We start from the raw sequence: 22,514 nt of genomic DNA, 5'->3' as shown, positions 1-22,514 counted from the left end.
TGGTCAGTAAAGTCCCTATTTAGGGCCTGAGAACTTTCTACCACAGGTAAATTTCTGCCACAGTCAAATACATACGGAAGCTGATGGGCATAGAAAGCATAGGTTACCTGGAAGATGGTATCGATATCTGCATTTTCAAACTAAGGAAGAATGAGTAACCTGCCAAAACCTCACTGTAAGCACCTTTGTTTATTAAAGAAAAAAAGTCATAAAGGATTTTGTCTGGGTTTGGAGATTTCAGCGTGGACAGTAAATAAATTTTTTCCTGGGCCTCAGTAATACACAGAGCTGCCCAAGCCATACACGAGGGTGGGATCTCTGAAATCCCCACTGTGGCTGCATGACCCCATGAGCCCTCAGCCCACTGTGGCTTCCCACGGGTAGGAAGAGACTAGAAATAGCACATTTGATCCTTGGTTTCAGTTTCATTTATCATGAAGAGCTAGTGATGCTCCTGCAAGCGGAGGCCACCTGGTTGTAGACCCTGCTAGGTACTCCCTCTACAACCCACAACGTGGCCGGTGGGGAAGGACCTCTGATGGGCATGTGGGGCCTCTGGGGGAAATACTCAGCTCTCATAGAAAGAGCCATGCCCCTGGCAGTCAGGGCCCAAGGAAGAAACACACTTGGGTAGTTTGGGCAAAGCCTGACAAAGGCAGAGGAAAGCACGGGTAGGGTGGGGAAAACCATCAGAGGGAACTCAGAATCCCACAGTACGTAACGAGCTTTTATCCACCATAAACCACCATGAGAGAAAAAAGCCAAGAAACTCAAAGAACAACCAATCCAGAGCCCTGCATTGTTAAAAACACTGAACCAATCCTGAACTGCCTGCCTCCAGATTTGTTATTTTGGGAGAAAAATAAACCCTGTCACCTAAAGCCAAAAACATAGTCAATAAAAAGAGACAGAAAAAACAAAAAACAAAAAACAAAAACAAAAAGAAAAAAAGAAAAGAGACAAGAAAAATCCATCGACTGGTCTCTGTCTCTGGATCCACCAGAAATAGCTCACTGATACTAAAATAATTAAAATTGTGACCTAATCTAGCACATTTTAAGAAGACCCAATAGACCAAAGGACACAAGACTCAAAGAGGAAGACAGAAATGGGTAACGGCCAACCTCGTACGTTGTCTTACGGGCAAATCTACGTTTTTCAAATCATCAGGTACGAATCAGTCAGAGATGACGAGGCTCCAGTTTCACAAGGTCCCAGTGGGCGTCTAAAGTTCAAAGAACAGGGGATCCCTGGGTGGCTCAGCAGTTTAGCGCCTGCCTTTGGCCCAGGGCCTGATCCTGGAGTCCCGGGACGGAGTCCCACGTCGGGCTCCCGGCATGGAGCCTGCTTCTCCCTCTGCCTGTGTCTCTGCCTCTCTCTCGTCTCTATGTCTATCATGAATAAATAAATAAATAAAATCATAACCCCATAGGCCGCTCATACACCATCGGCCTCTAGCCCTGCCTACAATGTTCAGAGCCTTGGAAGCAGCTTAAAGTTCCACTCCTGAAGCACAGAGAGTGCAGTACATCTGTGGGCTGTGATTCCCCTTTGCCCATCAGAGCGGAGCATTTCAGTCTGCTTTCCTGCCTTACAGCAATGTGGGCAAAGGATGAGAATTAATTGCAGGGCTCGGGCCACCAACCTGTAAAGACTTCAGGCCAGGGAGGGAGGAATTTGTGCTGGATCTGAAGCTACTCCAACAGGCACTCAGCCTCAAGTACTCCCTGGAATAGCCCTGAGAACATGTGGATTAAACACATTTTCATCCCTTTCTCTGCCCATCTCTGTTTCTGTTTTGATGGTTTTGTGTGGGAGGAAATACAAATAAAGTGAAGTTATCAGCCTTTTCCTGCTCCAAAATAAATAAATAAATAAATAAATAAATAAATAATAAAAAATAAATAAAAAATAAAAAAATAAAAGGGGGGCACTTGATGGGATGAGCACTGGGTGTTATTCTATATATTGGCAAATTAAGCACCAATAAAAAATAAATTTATAAAAAAATTAAAAATAAAAATAAAAAATAAAATAAAAAATAAAAAAATGAATAACGTTGATTTCAAGAGATTTCAAAACACGTACGCATCTACCACAATCATTTTAAGGAAGGCAAAGAGATTTCTGAGGTCCGTCTATGGGACACAGTATCGATTTAAAAGGATGCTCGGGGAATGAAGTTTTCCAGGTAATTGAATTTTCCAGGTTGTTTTAATCCAATAAATGATTGTTGGATTTAATGGTCAGGCTCTGAGCTGTGAGAGCCAGAAGAGATGGGAATGAGCACTAACCTCAGGACATATTGCAGAAATAAAGTCTTAAAATGAATCTCTGGTATCAGCTTTCTTATTAGTCCTGTGTTTAGGATCAGAAATATAGGACACATGGCATAGTTGAGGATACAGATTCCAGTCGCACTGCCGGGGGCGGTGGGCTAAAGGGAGCGACCAGGCACAGGAGCTGCCTGCCCGTCAGCTCTACGAGCAAATCCCCCATGAGACCCCTTTAAGATCCCGTGCGGCTCAGGGTGCGGTGGCGCTAAGGTCTCTTCACATGCACTCTGCTCCCAACGATCCCCGAACCAACTCCCGGCCAGCTGCTGAGATGAAGCAGCTGTGCGAACCTGGGCACACTGACCGCCCACAGCGGGACAGCCCAGCTGCCACCGGGGCTCCAACACCTCCCCCATCACTTCAGGTACCTCCGAGGTAGGAAATGCCACTAAAAACAGGTGTCAGGCTTTGCTGGACTGCTCCCTGGATTTCTTACCAGGTGGTGACAGTTTCAAGAAACTACATTACGTAAATTTTCCTTTAGGTCGCAAAACGACGTTTAGATTTACTGCGAAGGCCTCCAAAGTGCAGATTTAGCAAGCTTCCACGTTATCAAATACACACGATCGATACGCGAAGCTGTAAGTGAGACAGTTGTGTACACGGAGCGTGTCGCCAACGTGCTAAAGCACCATTACGCCATCACGTCAAAGAGAAGGATTAGAAATTCAGATTAACCCTAAGCTGTGTTCAGACCTCATGAAATACACTCCTAACCTTCCGCCTTTTCCATCCTTGAGAAACGGACACGTTACACACCCGGTTTTTAACAACCACCATAAAGGGGGTGGGGGTGGTAAACCTTCCCTGTCTCCTATCACCACACAAGGCTCGGCAGAGGGAAATTTTAAGATGCCAAACCCCAAGAGTTCCTCTCTAGGGCCCATGCATCCGAGGCAGGAGCCTGGAGGGGCGCAACCGCCAGCGTGGCAGGGGCCCGGCTGGTCCTGGAGAGGCGCTGAATCCCCGGCCGCAGCTTCTTTCAGCTTCCTGCAAGTCCAGATCCCCCCAAGCACCTGATGGAACCCATGGCTGGGAGCTCCCTGCAGGGCTGGTTGTGCCCTCGGGGTTCGGCGTCCCAGCCTGCGGGACAGGGCGAGGTGGCTGCATCTGAGGAGCCTGGGTCCTGGCCTGGTGCAGACGGCGTGCAGGGCCGCCCAGGTCCCCCCGGGGCACAGCGGCAGCGCGGCCAGTGCCGGGTCTCAGGCCGGCTGCAGGGGCTCCACGCCAGGGGGCCGCAGACGGACACACGTCCGAGTAAACTGTCGCTCGCGGGCCTCGGAAGTGCCTGGTCCTTAATTTAAGGAGCGTAAACTTACACTAAAGCAATGCGAAGAGAACCCAGAAGAGAAGTAGCCCCGGAAGAGCACTGCTGGACACGGGGAATGGGGATGAGCAGGGGGTCTAGAGCACAAGAGCTGCGGGTGGCGAGGGGGACCACGAGGATGGGAACTTAAAAAGCAAAGTTCTATCATTTCCTAATATGAGAAACTGATTTGTTCAAGACATCCCCTATGTCAGGAAACCTGGACAGCCACGTGCAGAAGACGGAAACTGGACCCGTTTCTTACAACATACACAATACAGACACTGGAATATTACTCAGCCATCAAAAAGAATGAAATCTTCCCATTTGCAATGATATGGCTAGAGCTAGAGTGTATTATGCTAAGCAACATAAGACAATCAGAGAAAGACAAATACAGATTTCGTTCATGTAGAATTTAGGAAACAACACAGATAAACAGAGGGGGAGGGAAGGAAAAATAAAATGAGATGAAAACATAGAGGGAGACAAACCATAAGAGACTCTTAATCATAGAAAACAAACAGGATTGCTGGAGGAATGGTGGGTGGGGGGATGAGATAATTGGGCGATGGGCATACAGGAGGGCACTTGATGTAATGAGCACTGGAGGTTATATGCAACCAATGAATCATCAGATTCTATCCCTGACAGTGTATGTTAACTAAATTGAATTTAAATTAAAAAAGAAATGTAAAGCTAATGAACTTTAGCTGTGGGGAGGCTCAGGGGTTGAGCGTTGGCCTTTAGCCCAGGTCGTGACCCTGGAGACCCAGGATCGAGTCACACGTGGGGCTCCCTGCATGGAGCCTCCTTCTCCCTCTGCCTGTGTCTCCGCCTCTCCCTCTCTCTCTCTGTCACATCTCACATGAATAAAAATATAAAATCTTAAAAAAAAAGTAGCAATCTTCTTTAAAAAAAAAAAAAACTGACATAGCGTAAGAAGCACCTCATGTCACAGGCATCATGCGTGATACTCGCCAGGATCTAGGGTTGGGAGGGGGAGGGCAGTGCCGCTGCAGGGGAGGAAAGCGGGGGCACCCGGGGGCCACCACGTGGGTGTGCACAGCAAGGCCCTGATGGCCACCTCGCAGCCGGGCTCAACCACCGGCCCCATGTCAGGGTGCTCCTGCCCCAACTGGAAGCTCCCGCGGCGTGGGCCTCACCGCCCCCCCACCCCAGGCCCAGCACACAGCCTGAGGCCGACAAGGTTCCGGAATCTGTGCAACGGGTGTCCGGAGCTGTACCTGCTGTGCCCCAAGCTGCGGCCCAGCTCTCCCCCCACCCCGCAGCCCAGGGCCCACAGTCCCGCTGGGCTCCCCCGCGGTCCCTTACCACCCACTGGCTGTCGCCGCTGTCACAGTCTTGGGGCTCTCCGCCAGCAGCCTCCCCTCCGTCTCAGCTTTGTGGGGCAGCCTGAGCTCCTGCGCCCCGAAACCACACGGGGCCTCAACAGTAAGATTTGGGGCACACAAGGTGGTGCCTCACACATGCAGGCCTCGTCTACGCTGAACCGCCCTGACGGTTTCACGAATGTTCGCCCTGCACGCCCATAGCCGGCACGAGGGGAGGCCGCGAGCCCTCAGGGCTCCAGGTGGGGAGGCCCGGGCAGCGTGAGCACCTCCCCGGCAACCGCCCTTACCTGGTCCCCGACTTCAACAGCACCAGGTGGGAAGCGTTTAAACACGAAGGAATTCGAAATGAGAGTTTTCAGGAAAATCATTGAGTAAAGCAAAGGTACGCCTTACAGAACGTGCACACGTTTTTCAGGAGCCCTGATTTTCATACTTAAAAAAATGTATACATATGGGCTCAGGACATGGCATCGCTCAAGCGCAGGTGCCCCGAGCGTTAAAGCCGTGCTTAACACATCAGGTCACGCAGCGTCCTCCTCCGTGTGCAAACTCCAGGATTTTTCACCTGCAGACTCGCAAGACACACAGGTCTCTTCACCACGACACACGGGATATTTGTGCCATGAGGGGACCGATGTGCTGTGAGCCTAGGGTCCACTGTCCCTCTCTCCGTGAGTCACCCTCGCACCTGCACCAATACCTATGCTTCCGTGACACAGTCACAGCCTCCTCTCCCGGGGCGCCTCAGGGCTTACAGGCCATCTGAAGGCAAAGTTCTTCAGGGTTTATGGGACAAATGATTCTAGAAAATAATGATTTTTTTTTTATTTTAAAGATTGTATTTATTTATTCATGAGAAACAGAGAGAGAGAGAGAGAGAGAGAGGCAGAGACACAGGCAGAGGGAGAAGCAGGATCCACGCAGGGAGCCCAACGTGGGACTCAATCCTGGGACTCCAGGATCACGCCCTGAGCTAAAGGCAGGGCAACCATTGAGCCACCCAGGCATCCGCGAAAATGATGATTTATCAAAATTCTCATGGTCCTCAAAATAAGGCAATTCAGATTTTTGTATTTATTTGAGAGAGTGCGACGTGGAGCATACACAGCAGGGGGGTGCAGAGGTAAAAGCAGGCCCCCACTGAGCAAGGACCACCGTGGGGGGCTCCACCTAGGTCCCCGGGGTCATGACCGGCGCCAAGGCAGACGCTTGAGCGCTGTTGCCACCCAGGTGCCCTGGCAATTCAGATTCTTACAAAGCCTAAATCATCATCAACTCGAAGTCGCCATCGCTGAGACAACAACCACGAAACCGCAGGTCTCCAGTCCTGACTCAGAATTCTATTCCTACGGGGAACTGTACCGAGCACGTCCTGCCAGATTTCCAAGCCGAAGCTTCATTCTGGGGACCCAAGCAGTCGCGCGGCCAGGATCACCCCACGTGACGCGGCCCCTCACGCCGGGTGAGCCCACGGACGCATGCCACCCTCCACGCGAAGGACACATCTTCAGCCCCAACCTTTGGAAGTGTGGCGAGCGGCACACAAAGGTCAACACCAGAAGGAGAGGGTGGCGGCGGCGGGAGGAAGCTGGTCCTTGTTCCCCAGGTGGTCTCTGCCCCACCCAACAAGCCAGTCCTCGGGTCCCTAACGCGACACCAATAATAAAGGCCTTTCGCGGACTGCAAGTTGGCTCACGGTGTAGAGCCCCGTAAAGACCTCCTACGTCATCTTTTTGCTTTTTACTCTCCTGACGGCCTTGCGCCACGTGCCTAATACCTACGGGGTCTTTGTCACATCACGCACCAGGCTCCAGCTGAGCTCCTACAAGGCAGCGGCCTCATCCCCGTCACCTCCCTGACGCAGGTAAATAACCCTTCGAAGGCCCCTTGCCAGCAAGTGTTGGAGCCGCAGGACGCCCATCACTAACGCTCCACCGCTCTCCGGGGCTTGCAGGAGCTTCTCGGCCATTATCACCTTGAGCCTCACAAGGCCTGTGAAGCCGGAGGAATAACAGAGCATCGCTTTAATGTTACAAGGGACCAAGCAAGGCTCCAAAATACGGACTTTTCCCAGCTAGGAAACGAAAGCGCTGGAGCTGGACGCCGGGTTTCCTGAGCCCGTATCCTCTCCTCCCGCGACGCAGGCTGCCCTTTTGATTAAACGCTCCATCAAAGTATTTTCATCAAGCACAGATTATTTCTAAATAAAATTCTAGGCCTCTCAAAGCATGCCTGTGGCTCCAGATGGTGACGATCGCATCTACCCCCACCCCCCGGCACCAAGGGCGCTGCCCGGCACACGGCTGCTGCGCCTGGCATTCGCACACACCCCTCTTCCGCAGCTGATGCATTCCTCGATGTCAACACCACCTTCCACCCCCAATGGGCTTCCGAGACCCAGTCCAGCCTCACAAGTCGTCACTTTGATGAGACCAAAGTCTACGTAGGTCGACACTCTCTCTCTCCACAACCCAGAACCCAGGAAGACTGGAAAACTGTGAGTTTTAAGTCAGACGCCAAACCTCAGTTGATGACTGTGGCGGTTGACCATCAAAACAGCTCCCAGTGACCCTCACCTCCACTCTTCAGGCTCACACAGTCGCTCTCACACCAAGGTCGACTGGTGTAACCAAGAGAATATGGCAGGAGAGCCATCATGTTAAAAAGACTGTGGCTTCCACCTCGGCTCTGTCTCAGCAACCAGGTTTGGTAGGGAAGCCCCACTGTGCTGCAGGAGCACTTGGAGCCCAGGACGAGGCCCAGGGGGTCAGACCCCACCGTGTGCGGGAGCACTCAGAGCCCAGGACGAGGCACAGGGGGTGGGATCCCACCGTGTGCTGGAGCACTCAGAGCCCAGGCGAGGCCCACATGGTGGGAACCCAAGGCCTGCCAACCTGCCCGTCAGTGAGCACAGAGCCAGCTTGAGCCCCTGACGTGATCGATGCTCACGCTCAGCCTGAGGATGACGTCATGAGGCCCTGACCCTGAATCATCCAGCCTGGCTGCTCCTGGATCCAGACCCACATTACCTGCAGGTGATAAATGTTCTTTAAACCCTCCTCCTGGCTGGAACGTGCCCCACTGAATCGGCCCCGATCAGGGGACATGTCCGTCCCACCGCGACATGCACACGGCGTCTCAGAGTCTCTGCTCGCCCCACACACAGCCAGTGTGCATATCCCGGTGGTGAGCTGCCCCAGGGTCACGCGCTCGTTACAAGGTAGTGCCGCGAGCTGCGGGGGCTGCCACAGGACGCGTAGTTGACATACATATCATTTTGCCAGAATCTGGAAAGTTCTGAGTCTGGAAACACAGCCACCCAGGAGTTTGTCCTAAGACTATGTCACTTCCCCTAAAACAGCTTTTGTCTTAACCCTGCCTCAGCGCATACGCAGCCAGGACAGCCGCTGGGGCCCCCCATGGGCCCAGAGCCCTGCACGGCCTCACCCGCCAGGCCCAGCGCATCTTCAAACACCTGCCCCATAACGTGACGTCCAAACTGTGTCAGGGAGGAAAAGCAGAAAAGGTGGCCGTCCGAGGAATTGGGGAGAGTCCGCACAGCCTCCAGGTGCCCCGTAACCGCTGCAGACGCGCGAGATCGGTTATGGGGCGGGGAGCCCGCCAGCGCCCTGCTGGCCCCGGGAGCCCACGGCTTCACCCCTCTGCTCCCCCACAGCCTCCCTTCCTGAGCGCAAAGGGTCCCTAACCAGGTTTTAATTTTCTCTCCTGAAGAGATACTCAGATCGGAGCTAGAAGACTCAGGGTGAAAGGTTTACGAAATAAAGACCAAAGAAAAACTCCAGACCTTTCAGATAAATTGGCATTTTTTTTTAAAGCTAAAAAATTAAAATGCAACAGCATGGTGTTGCTCCGAAAAGAAATCCCATGTGAGGAAACTCTTCTTTTTTTTTTTTTTCTTTTTCAATTTAGAAAAGATTCCCTGGGACAAAAGGGCGCCTCCTCGAATTATGTACCTGAAAGGAGTGCCACAGAGCCACATTCCGGAGGGCAGCAGGAAATGAGGGCGGAGAGCCACGGAGGAGATTTAATTCAGGGAAGACGGAGGGAGGAAGGACAACTGGGGGGGGGGAAGGGAGGGTGGAGGAGGGAGGAGGAGGAAGGGGGAGGGGGAAGAGGGAGGGAGGGAGAGATGGAGGAGGGGGGAGGGGGGTTAGAACCTGGGAGGAGGGAGGGAGGAGGAGGGAGGAGGGAGGTAGAGGGAGGAGGCTCAGAACCTGGGAGGGGGGAAGGAGGAGGGAGGGAGGAGGGAGGGGGAAGGGAGGAGGGAGCATCCAGGGAGGGGGAGGGAGGGAGGGGGTCAGAACCAGGGAGGAGGCAGGCCTGGCAGGAAGGCCACTGGCTTTCCATCAACCCTGACCCCGTCCTCCCCACCAGCCCCCCTCCCCTGCCCCCCGGGGGGGCCAGGAGCCGGGACCCAGAGAGGCTCCTGAGGACGCTGGCCCCTCACGGCCCCTCACGGCCCCTCACGGCCCCTCGCTGGGTCTCTGTCCCCCCAGAACAGGCAGCCCGGCAACGTGCCAGGTGCGCCCCGAGACTGGCCTGCCCTCCGGCCCGGCGCCTGCTGCACACCTGCGGGCAGGGGACCGACCGAGGGCTTGCGCCGGCAGGACCAGGTTCCAACGGAGCCTGGTCCCAGGGGGCACCGGGCAGGTCCCGGAGCGAGGCTTTCCTCCCCGGGGGCCGCCCGCAGCCCGCAGGCCGCCGGGATTCCCAGGTGTCAGCTGCCCCTACAGCTCCACCACCACGTCCCCGTCGGTCCCCAGACCCGGAGCCTGCCCTCCCGCCCGAAGCCCAGGAGCCAGGGTGGTGCAGTGTCCTCGGTGGTCCCCGGGCACCGACATTGCTGTCCTAGGAGGAAACCCCATGCCACGCTGCATGGGACCAACCCGCAGCAACTCCTCGCTGTGTCTCGGGGGATGGTCAGAGCCACACGCGTGTTCAAGGATCTGCTCCCCGGACGCGCTACATCTTCACCCGCAACAGCGGCAGGAGCACTCGGGACCCAGGCAAGGGCCGTTGTCCAGGCCTCGACCAGGCGGCTGCAGGAAGAGCGCAAAGCACGAAGGCAGGTCCCCTCCGCACCGCGACAGCAACAGTCAAGGGCCACGCAGGGTGCTGGGAACCCTGACCATGCAACCGAGGGAGCCCGTGACGCGGCAGGCCCAGCTCTGCTAACGCTCCATCAACCCTTCCATGTGACCCTACCTGCTGACGCCACCCACGTGCCTGGCACCCTTCCAGGTCCTCAAGGATGTGACAGTGGATACGACGGTGCTTTACTGCCCCCGGGAACTTTGAGGGATTTTTCTTTCTTTTTCTCAAAATATTACACGTCAGATTTAACAGAGATGGCTCTTTGCTAAATGACAAACACCCATTCCCTTGCCGAGGAACTGGCAGGTGGGCCATCGGAGCACAACGGACAACCGGGAATTAATCTTCTGTTGATTGCCGATCGACTTTCGATCCCGGTGTCCAGACGATTCGGTAGGGAGCTCACAGGCCCAGAGCTAGGGGTGTCACAGGCGGCACCTGGGAGCGAGGGGGAGCCTCGCCGCCTGTGAGCAGCGCAGGCCGGGTAACAACCGGCCCTGGGGGACCAGCATCACATGCCGGGGCATCCGGCACCAGCAGGGCCCCCAGCGCACAATGGATCACACACAGTGTCACGAGCTGACACCTTCACCCCTATGTGCCCATGTCGTCGCGGCCTCCCGGTCATCCCCGGTCATCCCAAGGCAGCGGCCACAGCCCAGCTCTCCCAGGAGGGACCCACCAGCCTGTTCCAGGGAGGCCCAGCCAGTCGCAGGCATAGCGGGGCAGGGACACGGGCAGCCGCAGGTGACCGCATGCCCGCGGAGGCTGCCACACGCAGACCGAGCTGGGAGCCGCGAGAATGCTGGACGGGAGCCAACCTGACGACGACAGGTAAGGCCACAGAAACTGGGCCTGGCAAACTGGGCTCCGGACAAAGCCCAAGGTGGGGCCCGGAGGGCTGGAGAACCTGCAGGGGCTGGGGGCTGGCTGGGGAAGCTGCCTCGGTGCGGAGACGGTGCGGTACCGTCCCCCAATGCTGGCCCGGTTGTCACCTCCCTGCCCCCGGGTCCCCATCCCCCAAGGCTGGCCCAGTCCTCGCCTCCCCACCTCCAGCACAGGGTCCCCGTCCCCCCAAGGCTGGCCCTGTGGGTGGGCTGGGACCAGTGGCCCCGTGGGTGGGCAGCCGGGCTCACACTCAGCACCTCTGGCCCAAACCCCTCATCCTAACTTCCTCCTGGCACCGCGACATCCCTGAAAGCAAACTTCTCACACATTCAGAAGCCGTTGCCAGACCCTTGATCTCCGGTGATTATTCAGAAAGCCCCCAGGGGGACCTCCCAGCAACCCGCTGCTTACAGGGCGATGGACTCACAGCACGGAGGAACTGTGCTCTTTGTCCCTGAGACAGCGGAACAGGGGTCGCTGGTGGCTCAGTGGGTCAAGTGTCTGCCCCCAGCTCACATCATGCTCCTGGGGTCCTGGGATGGAGCCCCACACCTGGTTGCACACCTGGCCCCACACCCGGGCCCTGCTCCTGGCCTGCATTGGGCCCCGCACCTGGCCCCACCACACCAGCCTGCATCGGGCCCTGCACCCGGCCCCATACTAGTCCCCACACTGAGCCCCGCACCCAGCCCCGCGCCCAGCCCCTCATCAGGCTCCCTGCTCAGCGGGGGTCCTGCGTCTCCCTCCCTCTGCCGGCTGCTCCCCCGCTTGCCCCCTCTCTCTCTGATATAGAACCAAAATCTTTAAAAAGCAGAACAGGAACACACACGGCTCACGGGGCCACGTGACCCGCGTGTTCTGGAACAGCAAAGACTCACCCAAGTCCAGTGACAGGCTTTTCGAGTCACGAACCACCCTGGCTGGTTCTCGACCTCCACACACCCAGGCCACAGCTGAGCAGGTCACGGCAGGTGGTTGCTTGCTCTCCGCACGCGGAACGTAGAAACCAATGTTGTGACGCAGAAGGGGGCAGCTGCCCTTCAGAACCCCAAGCCGGAACACCCAGGGGGCCCAGCGGTTTAGCGCTGCCCTCAGCCCAGGCCATGACCCCGGGGTCCTGGGATCGAGTCATGCGTCGGGCTCCCCGCATGGAGCCTGCTTCTCCCTCTGCCTGTGTCTCTGCCTCTCTCTCTCTCTCTGTCTCTCATGAATAAATAAACTCTTTAAAAAGAAAAAGGACCCCAAGCAGGCTCGCGAGGGACGTTCCCGTGTGCTACACCTACGGCTGAAGCACGGGAGCCGCACGTGCAGGCTGCCAGGCCCCAGCCCCACGGAGGCCGCGGGCACGCCAAGTCCCGCCCCGACTGGCCAAATCTGCTAGCCTGCAGAAAAATACACGGTGCACAGGAAGGAAAGACTTGTCATTTGTCCCAAAAACCCAGTATTTAACTTGTTGACACCGTGTGTGCCCTTAGGCCTCAGAGCCGCATCCGATGCAAGACAAGCGGTAGCCCCGCAAGACAGGCGCTTCACTGGCTGAGGACTCCGCTGTCCTCCCGTCACCTAGAGCAGGAGACAGGCAGGAAGGGGACTCCCGTCACCTAGAGCAGGAGACAGGCAGGAAGGGGACCGCCCTCTGGTCCGGAAACACGCTCTGCTCCCCCAGGGGTCCCGACCCTCCTCTCTAGGTTGACCTCCATCACCACCCACGCTCAAAAGCAACCAAAGATCCAAATGATTATTCTTTCCTCCAGTAAGTCTACTTCCAACACAGGGCTTGAACTCATGACCTCAAGGTCAAGAGTCACATGCTCCTCTGACTGAGCCAGCCAGGTGCCCCCTAAAAGCTCTGCATTAGTCAAAGTCTAGTTCAAAGTCGGTTTAAGCTTAGCTTTACAGAATTCAAGAACAATTATATTAACAGGACTTTAAAAAAAAAAAAAAGTGCGGTCCACCAAACACGCAGGAAATCGCAGTAGAGAAGCACAGCCGTTAGGTGCTGGAAGTAACCAGCCATGCTTCTCCCCTTAAGTTACTCTTAACTCACTCGCAAACCATGTTTGATAAATGGTATGTTTAATAATGTTCTCCAAGGAAAAAGACGTCTACGATTGGGGCATTTACGGTTTGAGGACCTTGGTAGGGCTGCATCACAGAACAGAAGTTGGCTAAGAGATGAGAACTTACATGTTCCCACCACAAAGGGGATGGACGTGTTCGTTACCTTAATGGGGGGATAGTGGGACGCCTCCCGCAACTTACGCTCTATCAAATCACATTGTCCAATTTAATCTGATTTCATTTGTCAATAAATAATAAATAAAGCTGAAAAAATAGTATGAATGGTTTTAAAAGCAAGCATCCATTGGTTTTTGTTTTGTTTGTTTGCAAGCAGCCACCTGAAGGAACAGTCATGCCACCGTCTGTCTCAGACAGCCACGGCACAGATCCCCTATCCGAATTTCAAAACCGAGATGCGGCGTCGCCGAGGGGCGCTTCCATCCCAGTCACATCTAACTCGGCCTCCAGCCAAGACCCGCAGCACGCTCACCTTGACAGAAGCGCGGGTGCAGAACTACCTGCTTCAACCTATGGTTCCCAGGTCCCTGACTCCGGACCTTAGGAGGCAATTCATGAACGCAGGTGTTTTACGCACACACGTCATACGATTTACGAAGCGCTGGTGCTTTGCCCCGTGTTCCCAATCATCTTAGCCGCTTTCTTCACCAGCCCAAGAAGAATAAAGTTTACAATTCTTGGGAAGTGAGATGCATATAATTTAAGTCCCCGCCTTCTAACCGTTCTTCTAGTTTATTAGGAAGTTTCTGATCAAAGCATCAACACTGACTCACAGCATTTTTTCAGAAACCTCGCGATGATTAGGAAGTCACTTCATTTAAAAGTTAATGGGTAAATTGTACACTTCAACTGTGTGAATTGTATATCTCAGTAGCACCTTTAAAAAAAATGTTAATGGAGTTTTCATCTTGCTGTCATGTTGGTTTCATTAATTTCATCAAATGCAACAAAGGGAAAAACGAGCACCTCGGTGGTTATTACACCGCCGCTCAGAGCTCTAAAACCGCGCCGAAACAAAGACATTAATCTAGTTCGTGTTTGCAGCAGCAACTTTGAGGACTAAATTTATCATCAAACCTTGTAATGTTTTCCCCCCTGAGAATCTTTTGCTAATCAAATAACCACTTATACAAGTACTTTGCACCACAATCAAATTTTGCTTTTTCAGGGAACAAAAAGAAAGGTCTCTACCTCCCCCGGCACAGAGAACCACAAAGGACGCAACAAAAGTTTCCCTGAACAAACATTACTCAAAAAACTGAAAGACCAACCACAGCAGAAATTCTTACTTAAATAAACAACAGAGATAGCAGCATAGAACAAACAGCTAAAAGCTATTGTGGGGGCCGACACCAAACCAATAGCTTTGGTTTTATATAAACTTGGGTTCTCAAGTCTTGGATGGGGCTCAAACTGCCAACTCCGTGCCAAAGACTTCCCGCTTATCAAGGTGAGGTCACCTCTAAAGCAAGTTAAGAAGCAAATTTCTATATAACATCAATATGAATACAAACATATTTTACTGCTTAAATAAAAAATGGAAAAATCATTTTCCGTTTAAATGCTACTCATCTTGACACATAAGATGTGCAACTATTGTCTCTAGGCTAAAACGCTTTCCATGGAAGCAGACACATCAATTTTTTTTTTTTCTAGTCGAAAGACTTTGATCTAAACTGCAGGAAATCACTTCATAAGTAACTTTTAAAAAACTTTTTTCATAACTAACTTTTTAATTTGTAATTTGGTGCATCAACAAATCCAAAATGTGGGCTTTTGTTCCCAAAGTGGCACACAAAAAAAATGTTTTTACCAAGCTTCTCTGATATTTCTTTTATCTGAATTTACGACACGTAATCGTTTTTAAAACTCACAGTAATACAAGCAAATTACTAAGTAACTAGGAATCAATAAATTTGCTTCCTTGAAGGGATGTAGGTGAATAATCTTACATGCAAAATGAACTCTCTTCATTTCATTTGAGACAGAATGTGGAGAAAGGTCATCTCAAAATGTTAGGAAACCCTTTTGAAAAATAAAAAAGATTTTTGTATTTTAATTTCAGGGGAAAATGGGCTAACTGACATCATATGCTTAATTATGACTTTCATTAATAATAAAAGTTACCAAGTGTACTCTCCTGGGGGAAACACCCTAATAGTAGCTATTGGCTATTCCATTTACATTTTGGGTTACTATTTCATTTACAAACTAGAGTTAAAGAAAATGCCAAGTGTGTACAGAATAATAACATACACATATCCATTCAATGTTTGAACACCATCTACTCTTGAGATGCTGTTCGTACCTTACTGCGGTTATAAATACACACGTGTGTTTAATTTAGGACATACCACAAGTAGATAGGTGCTTAACACATGCATTCAATGGCAGCCTGCTAGTCACAGATAACATGGTTAACTTCAACAGACAGCATCTGTGTTACACATATGGCCATCAAAATAATCGTGGCATGCTGTTGTGACGCTGAAAGAGGCCAAGCCTGTTGCAAAATGACTACTTCCAACAAAAGCCTGCTTCCATTATTGTTTAGTTGAATGGCATGTATCCAAGATAACAGCATTATAAAGTTGCTATTGCCTTGGAATCACTCACCGATTTTCGATTTTCAACGTATTTGCAAAACAAGATAAGCACCATCAGGTTATAAAAAGTAATCACGGATCAGGATTCTTTTATTCATGTTTCTTTGACAAAATCATTCCATCTGATCCCAAGTCCTGGCTGCTCTCTTGACAGAATAATGTACACGCTCCAGGCCGGCAGGGATACGGCTTTCATAGTTAAATAGGAAGCTCACGCTCAGGCTGACTTCAGATTTTGCACTTCAGAAAGATTTCTTTGTTGTTTTTGTGTCAGATCATCCGTTACCTTTTCCTAATTGTTCCTTTCCCCAAGCCCAAGAGAAGCTATGTATCATCAAAATTTTACATTTTGCGATTTTTTTTTTTTTTTTTTTTTTTGCCTATTTGCACAGGACACCAAACAACTGCTATATCACCTCGAAAAGTTCTTTTCCTGATTTCATGGTGGCGGGGGAGGGGGGAAGCGGAACATAAAAGGTGAAAATATAAAATATGAAAATATGAAACACCCTTTTCTCCGAGTCTTTTATCGGCCTTGAAAGGAAACAGCCACTGGGAGTGTGTCGACTTGTTCTTATAGTTCCCGGGAAACAATGTTGCAAACACTTTCCTACACGGTTTAACTCGCTCTGCGGCTCTAACTGGGGGCGTTAGGGCCCCTGTCCTGCTGCGGAAGGGCGTGTGAACCGCGTGCACGGCGGGAAGCTGAGCCGCAGGGCGATGCGGGAGGCGGGCGGCAGCGGGCCTGGCTCCCGGGCCGCCCTGCACAGAGGGGGCGCCTGGGCCTTCCCGGACTCCGGGTGCTTCTCGGGCCCGCTGCGCTAAGTGTGGGGAAGAAGACAGCGGGGCGTTGCGATGGCGACCGCCTGCGACCACCTGCGCTCACCTGTGACCCCCTGCGACCCCCTGCGCTCACCTGCGACCCCTGCGAGCGGCGGAGCAGGCGAGCGCAGGCGCGCCCGTCGGGGGTCGGGCGCAGACCCGCGAGCCCGGGGCAGGGGCAGGGGCAGGTTCTCCGGGGCGACGGCAGCACCTGCGCTCCCAGGACCGGCAAGCGGGCGCAGAGCTCCGCCCGGGGCGCCGGCGGGGGGTGCGCTGGGGCGTGGGGCGCGCTCGCTCGGGGCCGGGGCGGGGCCGGGGCCGGGGCCGAGTCCGTCCCGGCGGAGCCCACCCGGCGGCGGAGGCTGCCCCGGGGACACGGCCGGCGGGCGCGCCTCGGGGCTGGGGGGCGCCGCGGGGCTCGGCGGGCTGCGGGTGCACCTGGGGCGGGGTAAGGGGGCGCGGCGCACTGCCCCGACCGGCCCGGGAGGTGCTGCCCCGCCCCGCGACGGCCCGGGCTCCGCGCCGACCCCCGGCCAGCCCCCCGCCCAAGGCCCCCCGCCCGAGCCCCCCGCCCACCTTGATGCCCTGCTGCTGGCTGGTGAGCGTCAACTTGGCGTCGTCGAGCAGCAGAACTTCGCAGTAGAAATCCTCGGGCGCCGCGCAGAAGCAGCCCATGTCGGCCGCCGCCGGGAGCCGCGCCCCGGGCCCCGCCCCGCCCAGGCCTCGCCGGGTCGTCCGCGCCGCGCGGGCCCGAGCGCCGATCCCGGGGCGGGGAGGGGGGAGGGGAGGGGAGGGGGCGGGGCGCCCGCGGCGTGAGCACCGGGAGCCGCGGGGAGGGCGGCGCGGGCGGCGCTGAGCGGGGGCGGCGGGGCCCGAGCATCCTGCGGCCGCGCGGCTCCGGGGCGGGGGCGGGGCGGGGCGGGGAGGGACGGAGGGAGGGAGGGGCCTGCCGGGAGCACCCCGCCCCCCGCGCCCCGGGGCGCGACCCCCCGGCCCCGGAGGCGCCTTTGTGTCGGGGCAGCGCGGGGCGCGCAGGGCCAGGGGCGGCGGTGTCGCGCGGTCGGTCGGCCGCCTCCGCCCCGGGCCGGTGAGCTGGGGCGGGGGGGGGGGGGGCGGCTGCCGTCCGGGGCAGTGGGGCTCCTGGGGGGGCGGGGCTCGGGCTGGGGCTCCTTGGGGGGGCGGGGCTCGGGCTGGGGCTCCTTGGGGGGGGAGCGCGGGCTGGGGCTCCTGGGGGGGGCTGTGGCTAGGGCTCCTGGGGTGGAGGGGGGCTTGGGGCTGGGGCTCCTTGGAGGGAGCTCGGGCTGGGGCTCCTGGAGGGGGGGCCCGGGGCTGGGGTTCCTTGGGGGGGGGGAGCGCGGGCTGGGGCTCCTGGGGTGGAGGGGCCTTGGGGCTGGGGCTCCTTGGGGGGGGCTCGGGCTAGGGGCTCCTTGGGGGGGGCCCGGGGCTGGGGCTCCTGGGGTGGAGGGGGGCTTGGGGCTGGGGCTCCTTGTGGGGGGGCTCGGGCTGGGGCTCCTGGGGTGGAGGGGCCTTGGGGCTGGGGCTCCTTGGGGGGGGCTCGGGCTAGGGGCTCCTTGGGGGGGCCCGGGGCTGGGGCTCCTGGGGTGGAGGGGGGCTTGGGGCTGGGGCTCCTTGTGGGGGGGCTCGGGCTGGGGCTCCTGGGGGGGGCCTGGGGCTGGGGCTCTTTGTGGGGGGCTCGGGCTGGGGCTCCTTGGGGGGGGCTGTGGCTGGGGCTCCTTGGGGGGGCTGTGGCTGGGGCTCCTGGGGTGGAGGGGGGCTGGGGCTCCTTGGGGGGGGCTCGGGCTGGGGCTCCTGGGGGGGGGGCTGTGGCTGGGGTTCCTGGGGTGGAGGGGGGCTTGGGGCTGGGGCTCCTTGGGGGGGCTCGGGCTGGGGCTCCTGGGGGGGCCCGGGGCTGGGGCTCCTTGGGGGGGAAGCGCAGGCTGGGGCTCCTGGGTTGGAGGGGGCCTCGGGCTGGGGCTCCTGGGAGGGGGCCCGGGGCTGGGGCTCCTTGGGGGGCCTCGGGCTGGGGCTCCTGGGGGGGGCCGGGGCTGGGGCTCCTTGGGGGGGCTCGGGCTGGGGCTCCGTGGGGGGGGCTGTGGCTGGGGCTCCTGGGGTGGAGGGGGGCTTGGGGCTGGGGCTCCTGGGGTGGAGGGGGGCTTGGGGCTGGGGCTCCTTGGGGGGGGCTCGGGCTGGGGCTCCTGGGGGGGCCCGGGCTGGGGCTCCTTGGGGGGGGCTCGGGCTGGGGCTCCTTGTGGGGGCTTGGGGCTGGGGCTCCTTGGGGGGGGCTCGGGCTGGGGCTCCTGGGGTGGAGGGGGGCCCGGAGCTGGGGCTCCTTGGGGGGGGCTCCTTGGGGCAGGCTCGGGCTGGGGCTCCTTGGGGGGGAGCTGGGGCTGGGGCTCCTGGGGTGGAGGGGGGCTCGGGGCTGGGGCTCCTTGGGGGGGCTCGGGCTGGCGCTCCTGGGGGCGGGGGGGCTCAGGGCCGGGGGCGCGCGGGGAGGCGGGAGCCCGGGAGCTGGGGGCGCGCCGGGCGCAGGCGGCGGCTCGCGGGCAAGGTCTCCCCCGGGGGCAGCGGCCAGGGTGCTCGCGCAGGGGCCGGGCGGGGGCGGAAGGCGGAGCGGAGCTGGGGGGCGGGTGCCCGGCCCGGGGCGGCCAGGGCTCCGGGTCCCAGGGCCTCTGCGCGGCAGGCACGGCTCCCGGGCGGCAGCGCCCCCTGCTGGGTGCCGGGGGCGGGGCGGGGCGGGGCGCGGCGCCGGGCGGAGCAGGTGCAGCGGGTGCGTCTCTGGGTCGCGCGGGGCAGGGGGGCGGGGTGACGCCAGGCCTCCCGGGACACTTGCCGACCTCCTACCTAGCGTTAGGGCCGGAGCTTGGGCGTCCCCCGTCTACGACTTACAAGCTAGATGGTCAGAACTCACAAAATTCGCCTAAAACCTTTAAAATGTTTAAATGGAAATGAACAATTTGCAACTTTGGAGAGAGTTTCCTTCCACGGTGATTTGCCACCGAGTACCGTCTAGGACACTGGCTCTCCCGTTGGGCGCATAAACGTGACTTAGCGCAGTCCCCGCAGGGCAGGGGCTGGACACCCTCCTGTTCCCTGTGAACTTTACCCAAAGCCAAGCAGCGGACCCTATTGCATCTTCCAAGGCTTCCGTGAAATGGAAGCAGGTGTTGAATTCCTAACGAAACTCCGTGTCCAACTTTGGGTTGTGTTGTCAATGTTTTGCCTGCCGTGACTGACACATTATTCTGGATTTTAGCGTCTTTACCTCTAGAGGCTTTTCGGTAACACAACGTTCCTGACGTAAATTACCAAACGTGATGGAAAGGCTTCGAAAGGGCCTTCCATCCTCCAAGAGGGTCACCTGTTACTTGCAGAAACAGAAGATACAGTCCGAGTGTAATCATTGGCTCCCCGCTTCTGAGTTTTGCTGCCATTTGTTTTTGGCCCTTTGACTTTGGTTTGTTTTGCTTTTGTTTTACTTCCAAAGGTAATGAGAAGGCTGGGGGCTTGGGGTGGGGGCAAGGATTCTGTTCCAGGAGCCTCCTAAGGGAAGATACAAAGCCATGGATTCCCATATGTATGACAGCCCTTTCTCAGTGAAGCACTTTCTCTTCCATTTCTTTCAGAGACTGGAAAAAAGAAAAAAAAAAACATTTTAACACAAAATTGGAGTTTCCTAGAGATCGTAGGAAGATTCCACAGATTGTTTGTTTATTTGTTTGTTTGTTTTAAAAAACAGCCTTATTGAACTATATACTTGGCATCCAGTAAACTGCATGTATTTAAAGTATACAGTCTGGTAAGTTTGGCATATGTATACACGAAACCACTACAACCATCAAGCTAGTGAATGTATTCATCATCCCCTAAAGTTTCCTCCTGTACCTTTGTGATTTTTCCTTCTCATTTCTCACCACACCTCACCTCCCAGGCAACCGCAGATCTTCTTTCTGTCACTATAGGATAGGGTCTCTGCACCTTCTAAACTTTTACAGAAATGGGGTAACAGTGACAACTCTTTTTTCCTTGTCGGTCTGGTCTGTTCAGTCAGCATCATTGAGATTTGTCCGTGTTGCTGTACACGTCGACCGTCCATTCGTTCCTATTGCTCAGTAGTTCCTTAATGTGTGTGTACCACAACTTGTTTATCCATTCATTTATGTGGTTTCCAGTTTTTTACCGTTACAAGTAATACAAATTTTATGAATCCTGCTGTGAGGGTTTTACCAGTCAGCTCAGGCTGCCATAGCAGAACGCCACAGACTGGGTGGCCTACACAAGAGACACTTCATGTGTGCTCACATGATCTCCTCTTTTTGGGAGGCATGGGCATTTGCACAAGCCCTACAGAGTCTCTTCTTATAAGGACACTACAGCTATCTTATCAAGGCTCCACCCTCATGACCTCTTTTTTAACCTTAATTACCTAGTTATAGGCCCTGTCTCCAAATATGGTCACACTGGGAGTGAGAGCTTCAACATATAAATTTGGAGGGGACACAGTTCAGACCATGGTAAGGATCCTTGTCTTTGTACAGACATGTGCTTTCATTTAAGTAAAAAAAAAAAAAAAAAAAAAGCAATTGATTGAATCATAAGGTAGCTAAATGACAAATGAGCACATGAAAAGTTGCTCAACATCATTAGTCATTAAGGAAATGCAAGTTGAAATTACCGTAAGTCACCATCGCAGACCTGACAGGAGGCCTGATACGACGCCACCATTCCCAGGGTCGGTAAGGACATGGAACAACTGGAATTCTCCTCCTCTGCCGGCGCGGATGTAAGATGGCATGAACCCTCCGGGTAACACTGACAGCTTCTCAAAAAGTTCCACGTGCAGCTTCCACGGGATTTTGGAGGGAAACTTTCTCTGCCTATCCACAGAAACAGATTAACAAGACACTATTTGAACACAGTTTTCACCGGGAAAATAGTATCATTTTCAACATGTGCATCCCACAGTACAGTCTATTTAAAACCTTTGATCTCTCTTCAGAGATTTTTAGAAAAGTACTTTCTTTGGTCAAGATGACATTTCGTCATAATAGGCTGACGTAGGTGAGTCAAATGACAAACAAGTTCATAGTAGGTGTGTGTTATGGAAATATGTAGACCATCTGTGAAGGCCTGCTCCGACCCCATCCTGGAAGAAGCAACTTCCCTCCACCTACAGCTGGCCCCCGACCCCTTGCCGAAACGAGCACTTCAAAATGCCAGACGGAATTCTTTCGAAAGCACCGTATTCTTCTTAGGGAGATGTCTTTAAACAATCCGTGTCTTTCATCATCTTTTTATAATTTTGCATTTTCCAAACTCTGGAAAGTTAACAGTAATTTGCAAAGAGAAAAGAAAAATCTTAAAAACATTGACAGTAAATAATATAATTATTTGACCACCCAAAGGCAGGGCGGGAAGACTCGTTTAAAACACAGACTGCTGGCCCCACCCCAGAGTTTTAGACCCAGTACTATAGAAGTGGAAACTGAAATTTTACGTTTTTAACAGATTCCCAGCGGATGCAGACGCTGCTGGTTTGAGAAACACTGCTATAGAGATTATCTTTCGGATAGATAATGAAGGTTGGACCTGATTACCTATAAGTAATTTTTTTCAAAGGGGGTGGCTCACTCTTTACCCCTATTAATCTATCTCATCCATCAAAATAACGCCTGTGCAAGAAAAGACTATCGAAGACCCTGCCAAGTAGGTTACGTCGGAAAGAGTAGTTTTTAAGGAAGGTAGATACCCCAGTTTTAGTTTCAGCATACTACTGCCCATTCTATTCAAACACCTTACTCGTTTTTCTTCTGATTATAGTATGTGCTCAGGCACATCCAGTTTTAAGACCATCCTGCCTCTGACGCACTGCGTATGTATGTCCCTAACCAGCCTGCTCCTCCACGGGGGCCTAGATCCTGCGTGCTGCGGCGCCTCGCGGGTGATTTCCAGAGAAGTCATCCCCCAAGACACAATCTAAGCTGTTTCTTCATCTTTGTGCTCTCCCTAT

At 55.0% G+C, this 22,514-nt stretch overlaps 1 protein-coding gene across 2 annotated transcripts in view; it reads right to left on the bottom strand.

The window, feature by feature from the left end:
• The window catches only part of EPB41L4A (erythrocyte membrane protein band 4.1 like 4A), a 178,772-nt gene extending 161,529 nt beyond the window's left edge, over window positions 1-17,243 (bottom strand). The window contains exon 1 of one of the 2 annotated variants that reach the window (XM_077861434.1): window positions 17,084-17,243. In XM_077861434.1, the coding sequence (XP_077717560.1) occupies window positions 17,084-17,182 (99 nt within the window). In that variant the 5' untranslated portion in view covers window positions 17,183-17,243. Of the gene's footprint in view, window positions 1-1,124; window positions 1,155-17,083 lie in introns of those variants that run through there. The other variant, XM_077861448.1, reaches the window with a different exon arrangement.
• Window positions 17,244-22,514: the final 5,271 nt, after the last annotated feature.

This window comes from Canis aureus, chromosome 2 (genome assembly GCF_053574225.1).
Source record: "Canis aureus isolate CA01 chromosome 2, VMU_Caureus_v.1.0, whole genome shotgun sequence".
Lineage (NCBI taxonomy): Eukaryota > Metazoa > Chordata > Mammalia > Carnivora > Canidae > Canis > Canis aureus.
This window is presented reverse-complemented; position numbering and strand designations above follow the sequence as displayed.